This window comes from Aythya ferina, assembly GCF_964211825.1.
Source record: "Aythya ferina genome assembly, chromosome: 9".
Taxonomy (NCBI): Eukaryota; Metazoa; Chordata; class Aves; order Anseriformes; family Anatidae; genus Aythya; species Aythya ferina.
Window position 1 is genome coordinate 27,911,762 of NC_140305.1, and position 16,277 is coordinate 27,928,038.

The window sequence follows — 16,277 nt, forward strand, 5'->3', positions numbered from 1 at the left end:
CAGAAATATCTCACTCAGTATTCTCCTAACAACAATTCATCTGCAACGACTCATAACTCAAACTCTGTAGAGGAGGAAAATTAAAGCAAAGAAAACTGTGGTTATCACATCATACACTCAGCTGACACTTCCTTTACAGGTAGGATTTAATACTGATAAAAAGTTATCGCTGTTTCAAAATAACCATCATCACCACCAAGCAGATACATTCTAGTTCCAGGATTCTTCAGTATTTGGGCGCTTTTTCCAGTGGAGTTGAAAACATGACAAAAATAAATAAATGAATAAATAAAAAACAACCAAACGAAGGTTTGATATCTAGAATGTTAATCATGGGGCTTTATTCAGTTCCCAACAGCTCACAAATAGAATAACAGCAGCAGACAAAAATCCATACTGCAAACAACAGGGAGTGGGTGGGAGGAATCAACACCATTCCACCCCTTACATTCCAGAGCTTCTCCCTTCAGATATGTTGCTATTCATCCATTTGTCCAACTATCGAATTTTCTTTTTAGCAAAGTTTCATTAAACCCCGGAACACGGTGTTTGCAATGTGGTACTTGTCTCCTTACTCTAGTAAGTCAGCATATATTATTATGCCTCTTACACATTTTTCCAGTTAACGTCCTCTGGATAAAATAAAGATTCCTGTATGCTGTACTAAAGCCATCCTGCAGCACACAACACGTGCACATGGGCAGAAATAGCCTCATGTGAGCCACCTGGAAGCCCTTCAGACAAAGGTCACTCAGCTCTCTATGCAGTGAGTTCTTCTTTCTTTAAACGCTTTGCCATCACATCAGGCAGTACCGTTACGCGCACAAAGAGAATACACTCACCAGTGGTATAGGGAAATGCGTTGCGTATTGCAAGTGGCGAAGGAGGTCATAATTGGATGGAAAAATCAGTTCTCTGAGTCTTTCCCTCTTCACCGACTTCTCACTGGTAACTGAAATTCTTCTGTCTAAAGAAGAGTTCATATTCTCACAAGACTCCCCAGGCATCGGAGAAAAAATCTAAGTCATGTAAAACAAACATTTAAGATAAGTGTAACCTCTAACTTCTGAAATTCATCAATTCCAGAGATACAATTTTGTTCTTGCTTACTTAACTTTACAAATATTTGAGTGTTTTTTCAAAGACAGACAAAGCAAGGGAAACGGTAATCTAGCCTGAAATATAATCAGATACGTACATGTTATATCTCTATGCATAGCTCATTGTTGCTAGACAAGTTTTAAACTAGCAGTATTCAGTCAGGAAAAGAAAGCATATTACAATTCAGAGCAATTTCCACACTTATGCTGTTGTGACATGGAAAATACAATGAGACAGTCCGGTGATTGAGGGAACATAATGAGAAGGGCGAAGTGGAAGGTGGCAGAAGACAAGAGACATTGTAGGCAGGCATGGATATGCGTGAAGCCATCAATATGACAGATGTTAGGAGAAAACAGGGGTCTCAATATCCTGCAACTGGATATGCACCAACAGGTCTGGGCACAGGAGTCCATGCAATGCAGAACTAGGACCAGTGCAAAGGAAGAAACTAGGAGATTCAAGAGTAATCCAGAATCAGGCTAACAGTTAGGAAAAGAAGAGGAGGAAACAGACTTGGAAGACAGAGCAAAGACAGAAGAGTCACTTGAAAAGCAAAAGGTATCAATTGGGGCCCCTCAATGTTAAAGACGTGGGTGTATCTGCATATTTCTTCATGCTTAACTGTACTCTGAATATGCTGGGGAGCAGAGGAAAGCAAAGAAGAGAGGATAGTGTGTGCACATGTGTGTTTACGTGCACATGCGTGCACGTGGACAGCTAGGGGACACACAGTAAAGCAATGCAGTTGTCACACAGCAGAGATGTACAGAAAGAAGGTCATGCACTGCCAGAATGCATCAGGCACTGGCTCCAAATGACACTGGCTGTTGATGGAAGAAGCAAGGTGGTGCTAGGGGCACAGAGAGGCGTTCTCAGTGACAACAGCAAGCAGCAGACACAGGCATCGAAGGCATGCAGAAAGTTGAAAGTTAAACCTACTGGAAATTCCGAACCAAAATCTGCCTTAAAGTCACTCTTGTCTACATCATCAAAAATACTAGTGGTTCCTGAGTCAATGCCCATATGTTCCATAATACTATGATCCTAATAATTGTCGGAGAGAAAAACAAGCATCAGTTACATTTTATTGAAGACCTATTCGACTGATCACAGGTAAACGCGAGCATTCCACCTATAAGAATCAAGGAAAAAGTACTGATGGTAGGAAGATTTCAGGTAACTATTTTTAAATATTTATGAAAACCTTGATTCACAAAAGTGAATTTCAATCTCAAGCCTAAATCCACAAAAGGATAGAAAAGAGCAGGAGCTGAAGGGGAAACAAAACTTCAGTATATCTCCACGTGCAGTTCTGCTCCCAGCGATACCTATAAAACAGGAGGCAGACTCTTGCACCTGCCCCAGATTTATTTGCTGTTTTGTTGTACCATGAAAAGCAACTTGGAGAAACCCCCTACATCTTAGCACAGATTTGGCCATGAGACCTGCAAAACAGATGTACACATGAAATGAAAAATAAATGAGCGAACACTTTAGCTGGCCACAAGCTCCACAAGGACTGTGTAGCAGAACAACAGGCTGCATCTTATCACACAAGTACAAATGTGGTCCATGGACTGGATTTTAAAGTCATCTTCCTCTTCAATTCATTTTAGAAAAGATTAAGAACTGCTCATCTGACGGAAGACTCAGGATTGCACATGGACTGTGCATGTTGGAATCACGAGGTTTCACTTTATGCTCATCAGTTCATGGCTGTTCAGCACACAGTAAGCTCCTCATATCTGGAAGCAGATTACCAGGCTGGGAACTGTTCATAGCTGCACCGTGCCATCACATCCCACACAACACAGGGCAGTGGGGCTTACCCCAGGCTTACTGCTGATTCCACCTGTTTAAAGCTCTCTCTACTCTTCACTAAAGCACACATGCAAGTAAGTTTTTCCACTGGTAAATTCAGAAGCCTACATTATATCTTTTAGTTTGTCCCGAGTTACTCAGATCACTAGAGAACTGACAGCTCAGCACATTAGCACCAAAACTGCGAAACTTAAGTTACATACAAAAGTGAAGCCAACAAATCACTTTCAGTTTTCTCTAAGTGAGAGAGATAAAGAGATAGATTGAAAAAAAAAAAAAAGTAAAAACAGAAGAAAAAAAAAAAAAAAAAAAACCACCAAAAACTCACATCTGAAATAGTAATGCTTTAGTGAAAAACCTACATTTTATGAAACTGAGTACCAAACATGGGGGAAATAACATGAAGCGTTACCTCCATTTTCATGTCATGATCCTTAGAATAGTGTTCATCCACAGTTTCCCCATTAGGTGAACGTGATCTAGCAGTTGCAGTGATTGACAAGTCTCCACGTGATATTAAAGTGCACATGTACGCATCATGGGAGAAAACATCATGTCGAGTGAATTCAGAAAACAGCAGCACCAAATTCACAAACTCTGTCTTCTCATGATCACTATTTGGGTCAGCTATTCAAAAACCAAAAAAAAGGACTGTAATTTCAACATATAAATATCTGTTTCTCAGCTACCCAACTCACAAACCCCTGCAAATTCATTTTAAAGTTCTAGAGGCCTGATAAAAGTGTCTCAGGCATCCCAGACAGCTTTATCATTGCCTCTGCAGAATGAATCACTTCCCAAGTAGTGACATACAACCTGCACGTTTGCTCAAGGCACACGATGGACCTCCGACAGCAGTGGATGCCAGAGCATCCTACACTATCCACATACTGCAGCTGGGCAGGTCAGCAGTTAAGCACAATGTTCTGGCGTTTATTTATTCGATTTGTCTTTGAAATAAGTGAAAAGAAAAAAGGGGGGAAAGAGGGCAAGGACGTTCCTTGTGTGCTGAAAATTTAAGTTTATTGTGAAGCTTTGGATTATAAACAGACAATCCAGTGACTGTACTTCTCCAAAATGTTGTTACTAGGGTAAATATTCTGTCTTGTCTACAGTGCTTTTGTATTCCTAATACAAAAGTTTTTAAAGTATTTTCAAAGAATTTATTCTGTGTACTTTATTTTAACTAATAATTGTGTTCACACACATCAGGAAAAAGCTTGTTTAAAGAATTGCATGTTATTTTGCCAACGACAAAGCAAAGTCCAGAGAAATATAATTTTTAAATTAAGTTTTCATTTGCCACAGCTATATTTAATTTTACTAGTTCCATAACAAAGGAAGGTTTGCAATATTGCAGTTACCAGAAAATAGCTCTATACCACAACAACTACTTAGCAATAAAAACCTCTGGCTACAAAACTACCAAATCTAAATCATCAACATGCACTTACAGCAAATTACGCAATACAAGCTCAAATTAATTCAATATATAACAATTTCTACTTAGAATTGTCATTTGTTGTCAAACTAACAGGCAATTTGCAGATAAACAATAAGACCTACATTAGTCTTTCCCCCACGTACGGTAAACAGAGACATTCTTTTGATTTTCACCCTAACACACTATCCTCTCATGTTTGTTGGAACTCCCATTACACTGCAGTATACGAGTTGCAGCAGTACGCCCAAGAACACACCAGTTCTAAGTTAGAACTCTTCTCTGCAAACCTTACCCATCCTGAACTGCCCACCAAGATGCGCGGAAAGGCACAACAAGAGCATCACACAAACACCCCCACACACTAAGTGATTTGCCCTCAGTCAAAATATAGCAGTCACATGCTTTTCATTTTTGGAGACAAAGAATCTCAACCACCATAAAAACAATATCACACAACAAAACTATTCTGGTCTTCTAAAATAACAAGGAATATTTCAAGCAAGGAAAACGTTCCCCAGCTATTCTCCATATGCTGTCTCGCAGAGCTACCCATGTGAAGAAAGATGATACCATATTTGAAACAAGGAAATCAAGTCTAAATAACACAAATAGTTTGGATGGTTTTGTAAAACTTGGGTCACCAATGACACGAAAATAGAGCAACACCAATACTCCAGGGTCTGTAACAGATTTTTAAGAATTTTCTCCTTTTTCGGATGTTGAGAGTTCTCAATATCATGTTTCAAACTACTTAAAATCCCCCTCAATTTAAGAGCACCAAAAAATAAAAATAAAAACATTAACAAGTACCAGAAACACGAGGTACAATATCAGACAGTTTTATTACACCGATACATTTCTTAGAGCAACCTACAATGGACAAAGATTCTTTTTTTTTTTCAGCCCACCTATTTGCCACCTAACAGCTTTCGGTTTCAACACTTGTGCACAACACTCAAGTCAGTCACTTTGAACGTGGATTTGTCAAAAAGAGGCAAGTGTTTGGTCTTAATTATGCATGTAGTGTAAGTAATTTCCCTAAATCTTTTACAGCCTAAACAGAAATAAACATTGTTTCTTCCAAATTTACTTTTGTGGAGGAAAAAAAAAAAAAAAAAATCACAGAAAAATCCTATAACAAGGTAAGAAATTCCAAAAATAAATACATAAGAAAATCAAGCTGGTCATCACAGAAACTGCGAAACACCTGCTACAACAAAACAGTGACTTCAGCAGCCAGAGAGCAGACAGTCATTTCTGACCCACTTTGGAATACGAGTTAGTTAATACTCACATAATGAGGGAGCCTGTGTGTCTAAAAACCTCAGCAGGACATTCTGAAAAACGGGAAGACTGGAACCTGTCAAGGAGGCTGAAGACAGAGATTCCTTTTCATCTAGGACTTCAGATTCACCACATCTCTGCACAGTTAAATACATAAAACAGCATGTATCCACACACAAACACAGCCGGTGTTCCCACAATTTGCAAGTGAGGCAGGTGTATGTGGGATTGCTTCCTACCTCTCCATAAAATGCAGACTTGCTCTAGAATGACACTTTTCTCCCATTACCCCAGTTAGGTTATTACTGAAGTGTTTTATTCACTTTGGATTACTTATTGAAAAGGAATACCTCTCACACGTACCATCACCTGCAATGGCACAATTTCATATAAGAACAACAACAAATTAAGATCCAGAACTTCCTTGACCAAAGTGAAGACAAAAGGTAACTCCTCTCGTTTGTGTCAGTGACAAGAAGCGTAGCAAAAGGCAGGGCGAACACCTCGGCCGCGTGTGCCGGGGCGGGAGGCAGCAGCAGCACGCCAACTCCCTTCCCCCCGCAGTGGTTTGTGGCGAGGCGAGGACGATGCGAAAGCCTCGCACAGCCCGGCTGCAGAGGCTGCTCCGTGCAGGGCTGCGGGGTGCTGACAGCCCAGGGACCTGCAGCAAGGCTGTGGCTGACACAGCGCCCCGTGCACGCTGAAGTGCAGGGCTGGAACGTCAGGGAAGCATCGTCAGCTCCTGCAAGCTGCAACAGGACCACTACAGACAGATAACTGCTTACATCAAAGACACCACTGTCGTGTTTTGCCTCTCCAGTGAAACTATTATCATTTCCCCTGACAATGAATGCAGTTCTACAGAACGCAAGATGAAAATTACACTCAAGTTTTGCCTCAAAATGGTCTTTGTTTTGGAGCCATCCTCAAGTCCTCCAAGCAGGCACGCACCCACCTGTGTGCAGGGGAGATGCATGCCCCACTTTTCAAGGACCTCCAGGTACAGTGGCATTCATTTATTTGGACAAGTAGCTCACAGAAGTAAAACAGTTCAAACAAAGAGGCATAAAACCACTCTCAGGCTGTAATTTCTTACCTAAGTAGACAGCTTTTTCATTTTATCTAGAATATAAAAACTGTAAATGATAACAAAATCTCCAGTGTTCCAAATGCAATCAAACTTACTTTGTATTGAAAAGAGTAGAGATTAAAGTGATTTTTCTTTAGAAATATCTTTCTTTTTAAGCATACTGCTTATGCTATTCTAGAAGTAGAAAGAACTTACTTCTGCTTCAATTTCTGCTTGTCTCTTCTCCAGGAGTTTGGCTACAGCCATGGCCCTGTGCTTACCAGACCTTTTACAGCTTACAGCCCATTCACAGAGTAGAGTTACCACAGCTTCGTCATTTGGGGCTACCTGTTCAGTGCAAGAACAAAAAGAAAACCATTTCACCTACACATCCAACAGGCTTATTTATGAGCAAGCAGCTTTCAGCAAGGGGTGTTCTGAGGGAGGGAAAAAGCTGCTGTTTTTTTTCTTTACTACTAATGGATGCAGAAGGTTGTTTCATTCATATTTTCTAATTAAACATAACCTAGAAGCAGAGGGAGCAGAAGAAGAGGGAAGTTCCAATTTTCACACTGTTGCTACTCAAATCAAAACTGTCTTTTATCATAGCGTTACTTCACAAAACAGTAAAGGGTAAAATAGGAAAAGCATATCCCACAAAGCCTCTCAACCAAAATAACCACACAGAAATTGTGTTCTTTATAACAATTCTTCCAAACCTCCTCCACTTCCAGACCATGAATAGCACACCACCAACTCATACCAAGACAAAACAAAACCAAACCCACCAACTCCGGAGGTGTGAGGATCAAATAACCAAGGTCAAAAAACTCCCAACCAAAAAGCTCAACTTACTTCTGACCCGTACATGCCTAACAGGCCTTTTAAGAACAGTCTTTAGAAAATCCCCCCTTACCAAGTAAGAGCTATGCTATACATTATGTTTGCATCTTTTGCATGTTTATCAAATCCCTGTTTGCACTACCTACATTTTCGAAGTATTTTTCTAGTGTGCTACCGAACTGGATCTGCTGAACTTCCTCACTCCTGCCCAACCTCGCTACTATATCTGAACATCGAACATAAGTAAGACCTGCAAAATAAATAGATGTGATTTCTCCCCTCCTCCAGGATTAGTGGAAACTACCTTTACAGATAAGTATTAGAAAGGCTAAATGTAGCTTCCCCAGAAAGTAGAAACTTTTTATATAATTTTTTTATAATTACAGGCTCCCAAGCATGAAAGTTACTGCTCCAAAGCTTTGCAATCTTGCTCCTCAAAAACACAAAAATGCAATAATATGCCAAAACACAAGTGGGGTACACATGGATACATGTACACACATCATACACACACATTTTCTGAAATGCATTTCAATGGCCCAACAGGAGACACTAAATGACGAGGGCGTGGGCAATGGAGGGCAGAAGGGGAATGCTTCTCTCCAACCCGAGCGAAGCCACGCAGCAATGCCACCTCTGCTGTGGCTAGATGCAGTTGGCTGACAACCGAAGTATGGACACTGTGCATTTTCAAAAGGTCTGATCTCCACACTGGCTTCTTTCCCTTTCTGCCAACAACAGAAAGCACACCGCCAACAAAGAAGTGCATCTGTGCCCCAAGCAGACACCACCTGCGAGGGCTGCCCGTTCCCTGAGGCTTGTGGCACCCCAAGGAGGGCAGCACAGGACCTGCCTCCTTCCTCCCCCTTCCTTCCTTACAGGGGACTGCACTTGGAAATGACAGAGAAGCTTATTTTCTTGAGTGAGGAACAGGTGATGCTCCTAGGACCAAATCTGTTCAGAAAAGTAGGCCAGGAAAGCCTTCAAGAGCTGAGGCAATGGGGTAGGGGCACAAATGCTGCAGGTCTGAGCTCCCTGGGCTGGGGCAACAGAGAAGGGGACAAGAGACTCCAAAGGGAGGCTTACACAGGGTTCTGTTGAAGGTAAAACGGCTACGGCAGTGATCTTACACGTTTTTGTTCTGGCCTAAAAAAATGACTTGAGTTCTTTGGTGAAACGTCAAATCCTAGGAGTGGAAAGCCAGCAGTTATTTACCCTTCGAGAGAAACAAAGGTGCTGTTCCTCCAAGGAAAACACGCAGCACAAACACTGCCAGCACACAGCACTAAAGCACACATACCTGCGTGCACACATCAGTATTTCCCTCAGACACTGTCAGTGAGCCAGGAGAGCCAGTCTGTTGCCCAGCTAACCTCACTGCTGCACTCAGCAGCATTTAGTGCTGCAAGGCGAAGCCACCAGGGCTGGTGCTCGGTGAGCTGACCGCTCCCACTGCACAAGGGAGCAGCTCGCTTACAGCTAAGCCCATGGTAAAGCTGGAAGATACTTCAATTTTTTCAAGAAATGCTACGAACTCTTACTTCTGCATAATACTGCAATGTGTCTGTATTAAAGTTATATTAAAAGAAATTAATAATGGATGGATGTTTGTGCACTTCACAAGAAAATAGTGTGAAATTACTCTGGTCATGATAGCATTGAGGTCTACACAAATTAAGTACAGATTAATTCTTTGTCTGCTCTACCTGAACGTCAGATTTTGCTGAAGGACTGACCTGTTTCAAGTGACAAACTGATTTATTTCCCAAACAACAAGAGGCAGACAGCCCTACAGTTCAGAAAGTACAGTCAATTCATTCGGTTTCTAAGTGAGTCATCAGCTAACACTGATATTTACTAGCGCAGGAATATGAAAAAGAATCCCTAATTCTGTGCCTGTAAAAAGCAGAACTCCGTTTTCAGAGATGGCTGACAGGTCAGATGGCTAGAACTGATTATTCACGTTAAAAAAATCACAGTGCGAATTCTCCAGTTTCATGTACACAGAGAACACATGGAGGTGTTTATCCATCTAAGAATTTCAACCACACAACTTTTAAGCACCTAAAAACAGTAGGTTTGGTTCTCAGGAACTGACATGTTCAGCAATAAAAAAAAGGCTATCTGAGTACAGGTAACTATTTCAACCCCATCAGACTTTGTTTGGTCAATATACCATCACCAGAACTACTCACACACATCAAGCTCTTGCAACATGGGACAAGTGCAGCAGCTGAGAAAAGTAATGTTGAAGTGTCTAACCAAACACTTCTATCTGCTTTACAATGAAAATAACAAATGTATTTTACGGCTGTATCAAGTCCCTGCAATGTAAAGAATTATCCAGGAAACCTCACAGTAAGCAAGCCTCTCACACACAGGCAGAGGCGAGACTTTCCTAAGCAGCCCTCAGCTCAGCTGCATCAAAAAGGGAAGTGCTGGAACGTCCAGTGCTGGAAACTCCTGTGCTGGGCGCCCGCTGCTCTGCTGAGCGCAGCCCGTGGTTTGCTGCTCCCAGGAGCCGGGGCCGCAGCAGCCTGTGATGCTGCTGAGCACGCATGGGGAGCTCTCGCTTCCTGCCCCCTGTGCGGCAGCTTCACTGCTCGGCTTCCTTCCTCCTGATGCTGCCTCGCGATAGCTTACCTCATGATTTCCTCCCCTCTGATGCTATAAATGTTTACTTACACGACAAGAATGCAAGTGAGTAACACCTCTTAATAACAACCAGCTTCTGGATTCATCTAATTTGGGACTTTGTATCTGCAGATGTTCCAGCCTGGAAAAGCGCAGACCACATTTCAGGAGGGCTCAAACTATTGTCTTAAAGAGCAGCAGTGAGATCACACTTGCACCCTTAAAGCTTCAGGGGCAGGAAAGCAGTGAGATCAGGTCACATGTTGCTCGGTGACTACATTTTTTTGTAGGGAGGACTCAAGATGTGACAGGGCACAGAACAGACGTGGGCAGGTGAGACCTGGATCTCTGAGCCGCAGGAGGGAACTCTCCCACAGACAAGGCCCTTTCTTCAAAATTCCCAAACCTCTCACCATTCCTAGTGAGACAAAAACACTGCAAGGTGGCATCAGACAGCAGAGATTAACTACGTGTGGCAGCACGCACCTTCCAAGCACGATTTCAACAAGTTTAGGCACCTCGCTCACAACCGGGGCAACTTGCCCAACAGAAGTCCGCATGAGAGGCCTTAAAGCAACACCTGTACTCCGGGAGCCTTTTTATTGCTGCAAATGTCAGTTCCCGAGAACCGTACCTACTGTTTTAGGCACACAGAAGCTGTGTGGTGGAAAACATCTCACTCACAAATTCGTTGTTTAGCTATTCTGGGTCTTATAGTTATGACTTAAAATAGCTGCAACTTTCTGAAAGTCGTTAGTCAAGCCTTTTCAAAGAAAACCAAAAGGTCTCACCTCCACCAGTTTATACGTAGAGCAGAAGGTGGGCGAAGATGAGCAGAGTTACTTGTTTAAAAAAAAAAAAAAAGGGAAAAGAAACACAACTATTAATAAAGGGAAGCACTGAAAGGATTAAACATGGTTGTTTCTGATACACTTGGAGATAGAGAGCCAGAAGTATTATTAAAACTGCTTTTTATAACTCAGAGCTCTTTTCCCACTAGCCCCTGCTTTTTCTATTAACTCAAAAGTTGCTACTAAAAATGAAGTTTGACTTTTGCTCAAGCTAAGACCACCGCCGAGTACTCAGACTGCAAAATTTTTTTTTGTGACGGAGGCAGAAAGTATGACGTAGCATCCCCTAACTAGCTCAAATCGCTAAGCAGGAGGAAACCCCCATCCCCTCTCGCTTCTTTTAAACCCCTCAAGAAGGGGAGCAGGTGCGTGACTCACTGCCGCTGGGAAATGCCAGCGTCGTCTGTCGTAACCGCTCCTCCGAGATGTCACGCAGGCAGCGCCGCGCCACCGCGCTGGGAGCCCCTTACGGGAAGCGCCCGCCGCACCGCGGGACGGCACTGCCCTGCCACCGGGCACAGCACCCCACCTCGTGCTGGAAGGAAGCTACAGCTTGTAGCAGACCGGCTCTCCTGGCCTCAGAGGTGCCTGAGGAGGATATGGGTGAGATAACACTGTATATTGTGTACAGATATACACTTATGTACGTACGTATGTACAAAGGATATTCCTAAGGATATTCCTATTATTTTCAAAACATCTTGAAAATGTCTTCAAACAAATCTTTCCACAGAACTAAGCAAATGCTTTTTGCAAGTCAGGTCCGTGTCCAATGAAGCCAGTGTCTTTGAATCATGAAAAAGGTTAACAAAACAACAAACCTGAGTGCCTCTTTGGGCAATACAGTTCAGTTTCGAAATGAGCATTTCTGTTTCAAATGTACTAGAATTAACATTTAATAACACTAACCAGCTTTTTTTTTTTTTATTCAAGTCTACATAATGAATTTGGACTCACAATTCCAGTTTGCATTTTCAAATTAACTCCTCCACGAAAAAAGACCAGTATTTTTAAACTCCAAATTTGCTTTCTAAGAAGACAATAAATGGTTTCCAGGAGGCTGTTTTTAAATCAAAAGAGGAAAAGAAGGGGAACAATATGGCAACATTTATTACTGCAGCCTGCCTTTCTAACCTGCAAATCCCGGACCACCACCTTACTGAAGGAGCCGAGCTCCCTGCGGGGCACCCAGCTGTCCGCAGCACCCCTTCACCCCTCGCGGGCAGGCAGCTCCTCACGCTCATTCCCCCGGTCTCTTCCTCTACTTCGCTGTAGTTGTCAGGTAAAAAGAAAAAACAAACTGTTCTTAAGGACTATGCCACTTATTTATGTCACAGAATTTTTTTTTCCCTCTCAGGCAAGTTTTGTACTAACTCCCTTCATACCTAAGTGAGCAGGAATATTATGTTGAATTTTCTGAAATAATGAAGGGTGAAAACACCTGCACAGACAAGTTATAGATAACCAAGCAATTCAAGCAACTGAACTAACGCTAACTGCATTATTAAAAACACTGCAAGACTGCTCAGAACATCCTCTATTTTCTCAGTGTTTGTGGAAACAGATTCTGATTCTACAGATTCATTTCAATTCATTTTATTTCGCTCATCCTGTTTCTCTTACCCGTCACGCATCCCAACATACTCAGATTCAGGTCCCCCAGGCAGCATCAAACTGTTAAATTCTAGCTTACCGAACTAAAACAGCATCGTTAGACCTCCTTTCCCACAGACACAGGGGGTGGTGTATTGGTTTTTTTTTGGTTGTTTGTTTAATTTCCAGCAAAGTGATCTCAGAAAGGCAAATATTAACTCCGCGTTTGTAGCAAGCACATTCGTGAGAACCAAGATTAAAAGCATGAGTTTTTCACTCTAGAATGAAAAAAACTCTTGGCATCATAAGAATTCAGTTGGACTTTATGCAGTCAGACTGTTGCAGACAACACAAGACCTAAATATGATTTCAGAGACCTGAACTTTAAAATCAATCCAAGAGCACAAATATCGATGAAGCTTCAGGATTTTACATAATGATACCCGCACAGTAACATCCTCAGGGCTAATCCCCAATGCACAAGAGATATTCTGCGTCAAGGAGATGTCAGATGGAAAATACTCATGGCTATAATTAAGACCAGTATGTTTTTCTACAATACCATCAAAATGAAAGTGAATTTACTGCCTTATGCCATGTCACAGATTTCTAGATTTCAAATCCGCCTACCCAGCTTAATCTACTGAGAAACTCTATGCAAGTCAGTATCTTTTGTATGTACTACTTTTGTTTTGTAGTCTTTTGAGTACTTTTGTACTCACTATGTTCACAATGTAATATCGTTCTTACCATACTAATTGTGAAATTTTACTTTTATTGGCTGCCAAACATTCACAGCAAAAGTTTTATCAGTTGGAACTTCATGAATAAAAAGCTGAACATCTCACAGATGTCTGCACCGCTTCCTGGTCTGCACACAGAGCCTGGTGATCACCCTGCACCGGTAAGAAATCCTCCCGTAAGAGCAAACCCAGGCTGGGATCTACAGTTAAGGTTCAAACCAAGCTACTCATATGTGATTATCCAAGGACCATCATTCTTAGATCACAGGGACAGTCTGCAAGACACTGCAACGTAATTCTTATCTCCTATTTCAAGTCCACTTAATAATGCAGCATCAAGTCACTGGAGAAGCACTAGATTCTTCTATCACTGCTGTGGCCTCTCTCAAGAAGGTCAAGAATGGACGGTTTGTCCCAGGTCCGGTCAAAACGTGGATTTAACATCACATCTCACATAGCTTCAGTGTGCCACCTTCACCATCCGCTGCACGATGCTTGAAGTCTGAGCTTTGTTCAATGTATGCCATCTCTGTCCCGTTTGTCCCACTCAAACTCAATGTACAGCCACAGCTCAGCCCCTCACACCGTATTCTTTCTCCATTTTGGTCTCTCGGCCCCATCACCAGTGTTAGCAGGTTCTATCCTTCACCATCATTCCTCCACATCTCCCCATGGGATGCAAAGCAATCCTTACTCCTCCAGGGCCTAGGACACGTGGCCTTGCAGCTAATCTACACCCACCTACCCTCCTTCGCTCCAGCCGCTTCCCCCAAGTCTTCTTCTACTCCAACACTTGGAAGCAATCAACTGTATATTAAAATGATTCCAAAGAAATCAGCAGCACATATAAAAGCAGCATCTGGAGTACGTTTGTGTGTGTTTAGACCCACTCAGAACCTAAGCACTTTGTAGCAGCAGTCACCTTCCTTCTGCTCCAGTACTTGAGAGCACCACTGATACATGCAAGCACTGGCATCACTTGCAATCTTCACAAGAAAATTTAGCAATCCGACAGGAAAAAACAGACAGGAAATAAGTTCCAAACACATTCCCACATCACAACGGGGGATAGTAGATAGCTGTCCTTCAAACTATGTTGTGCTTTAGATAATTACGTCAGCAGGCAGACATCCCTGAGATAGCTGTCTTATTCACAAAACAGAAGTCCTCGCGGGCTTACACAAGTTATCATCTGAAATCAGAACATACAAGACCTCTTAACTTATGACCTTTTCTGCCTAGGAAAAACATCCTAAATTTATTAAGTGGGAAAGAAATAGAGAGACAAAAAAAGACAAACAGCATTTCATGTGGGAACATCCTTATGTGCTTCAACTTGCAGAGCGTGAGCCAGGTCCCAGGCCCGCGGGACATCAAGCTGCCATCTAGCGGCTTCGCAGCCTGTTGGAGAAAGCAGGCGAGCCTCAGAAACATCGGGTAGGGCTTGGCTGGCCACGGGCACTCAGTCTGCCCACGAGGTAAGCAGCTAACAACAAAACTAATAAACATGAACGTAATGGTAAAAGCTCCAATGTGAAAATACACAGCAAGTACAGCATCAGATATTCAGCAACATGAGGCAACCTCATTTGGCTGCCAAAAGTTAAGCCTGAGGCAAGCAACAACAGTCTTGAAAACTCCAGGGGACTTTAGAAGCTATAGATTATCTAAATGTTTAGTTTCATACCAGCCCCAAACCCAGTAAGGTACAACTGAAACTTTCAAGGTTAGGTTTTCTTCTCTCAGAAATACATTAAAACCCTTTTTGTCTGCTTTCCCTACAATATCCCATGACAACTGTGCAAACATGGGTACATCACTTTTGTATGACAATGCTTCTCTTACTACTCATTGTTCTCCATCTCAGAGTAAAAGTATTATGCCATTAGAAGATAGGCAGCCCTGCAAATTAGCTAGACAGACCTTGATAAAGATGTTTGGTACCAGAGGCAGGGAACACATCTTTAAGATAGCTGTTCAGGAGCCAAAACAGAGGTATTTTCAAGGCAACCCGACCTCAGGTCATGAAGTACCACATAACAAACATAATAATAGCAGACAACCCGCAACAAGAACAGAACAGAATAATTACCTTGCTTTCAGAACACTCACTACCAACACTGCCTCTTGAAACACAAAAAAATGGTTTGTAAATACAATTGTAGCTGGAAGTTAGAAAAACCTTCTGAAATGTAGGAAGAAGGGGAAAAAAAAAAAAAAAAAGATATAAAAACAAATGTAGGAGGGCAACAGCACGGAACTACATCAGCTGACCCCCAAAACAGATGCAAACAAAAAGCTAGCACTTAAAACATATGAAACCCTATCCATTAAAAAAAAAAAAAAAATGTGTGTTAAAAATCCTGACTGCATCCAAGCATCAGTGTTATGAACTTCCAGCAACTTCATCTGTCTGATATAACAGCTCTCCATTATCTATTTCCTCACCACCCTTAAATTTTACCTTTGCAGATGCTTGCTGTATTTGTCTTAGGCCCCTGAAAGGCTACAATCTATCTAATCACCTGCCTCTCAAAAGGCATAAAGTACTTCAAAATGCACAGAGTGGTAATCTTCATCCTGCTGTTCTGAATACCAGCTGTCCAACACAACAGACCTCTGTAGGAGGACAGAAGCTGGAATTCAACAGTTGGAAGGAGTGCCAGAACACAGTCTATTGAACACCAATTTTCATTTCAAGAGCACAGGACAAATCTTACCAGGGCATGAACTGACTAAGGGATAAAAAAAAATCAATACAGAAACCATGCAAGTTATCATTTCTTCCACATGAAAGTGGAACAAAAGCTTGAAAGAACCAGGATTTAATCTGAGCTATGCAAAAATTTTTAGCAATTACTATGTCAATACAATTAATATATTTCAAATTG

General features: G+C 42.0%; 1 protein-coding gene across 15 annotated transcripts in view; it reads right to left on the reverse strand.

Moving 5' to 3' along the window:
* MED12L (mediator complex subunit 12L) overlaps positions 1-16,277 on the reverse strand; it is a 180,192-nt gene that overhangs the window by 147,364 nt on the left and 16,551 nt on the right. For 12 of the 15 annotated variants that reach the window (XR_014695904.1, XM_084529391.1, XM_084529395.1 and 9 more), the window contains 5 exons: positions 6,939-7,070; positions 5,664-5,790; positions 3,338-3,552; positions 2,044-2,148; positions 843-1,019 (listed from right to left, as the gene is read on the reverse strand). Coding sequence is in view for 14 of the 15 variants with exons in the window: in XM_084529391.1 (XP_084385517.1) it covers positions 843-1,019; positions 2,044-2,148; positions 3,338-3,552; positions 5,664-5,790; positions 6,939-7,070 (756 nt within the window). In the remaining variant the exon portion in view is untranslated. The remainder of the gene's footprint in view (positions 1-842; positions 1,020-2,043; positions 2,149-3,337; positions 3,553-5,663; positions 5,791-6,938; positions 7,071-16,277) is intronic. The other 3 variants (XM_084529390.1, XM_084529394.1, XM_084529392.1) reach the window with 1 other exon arrangement.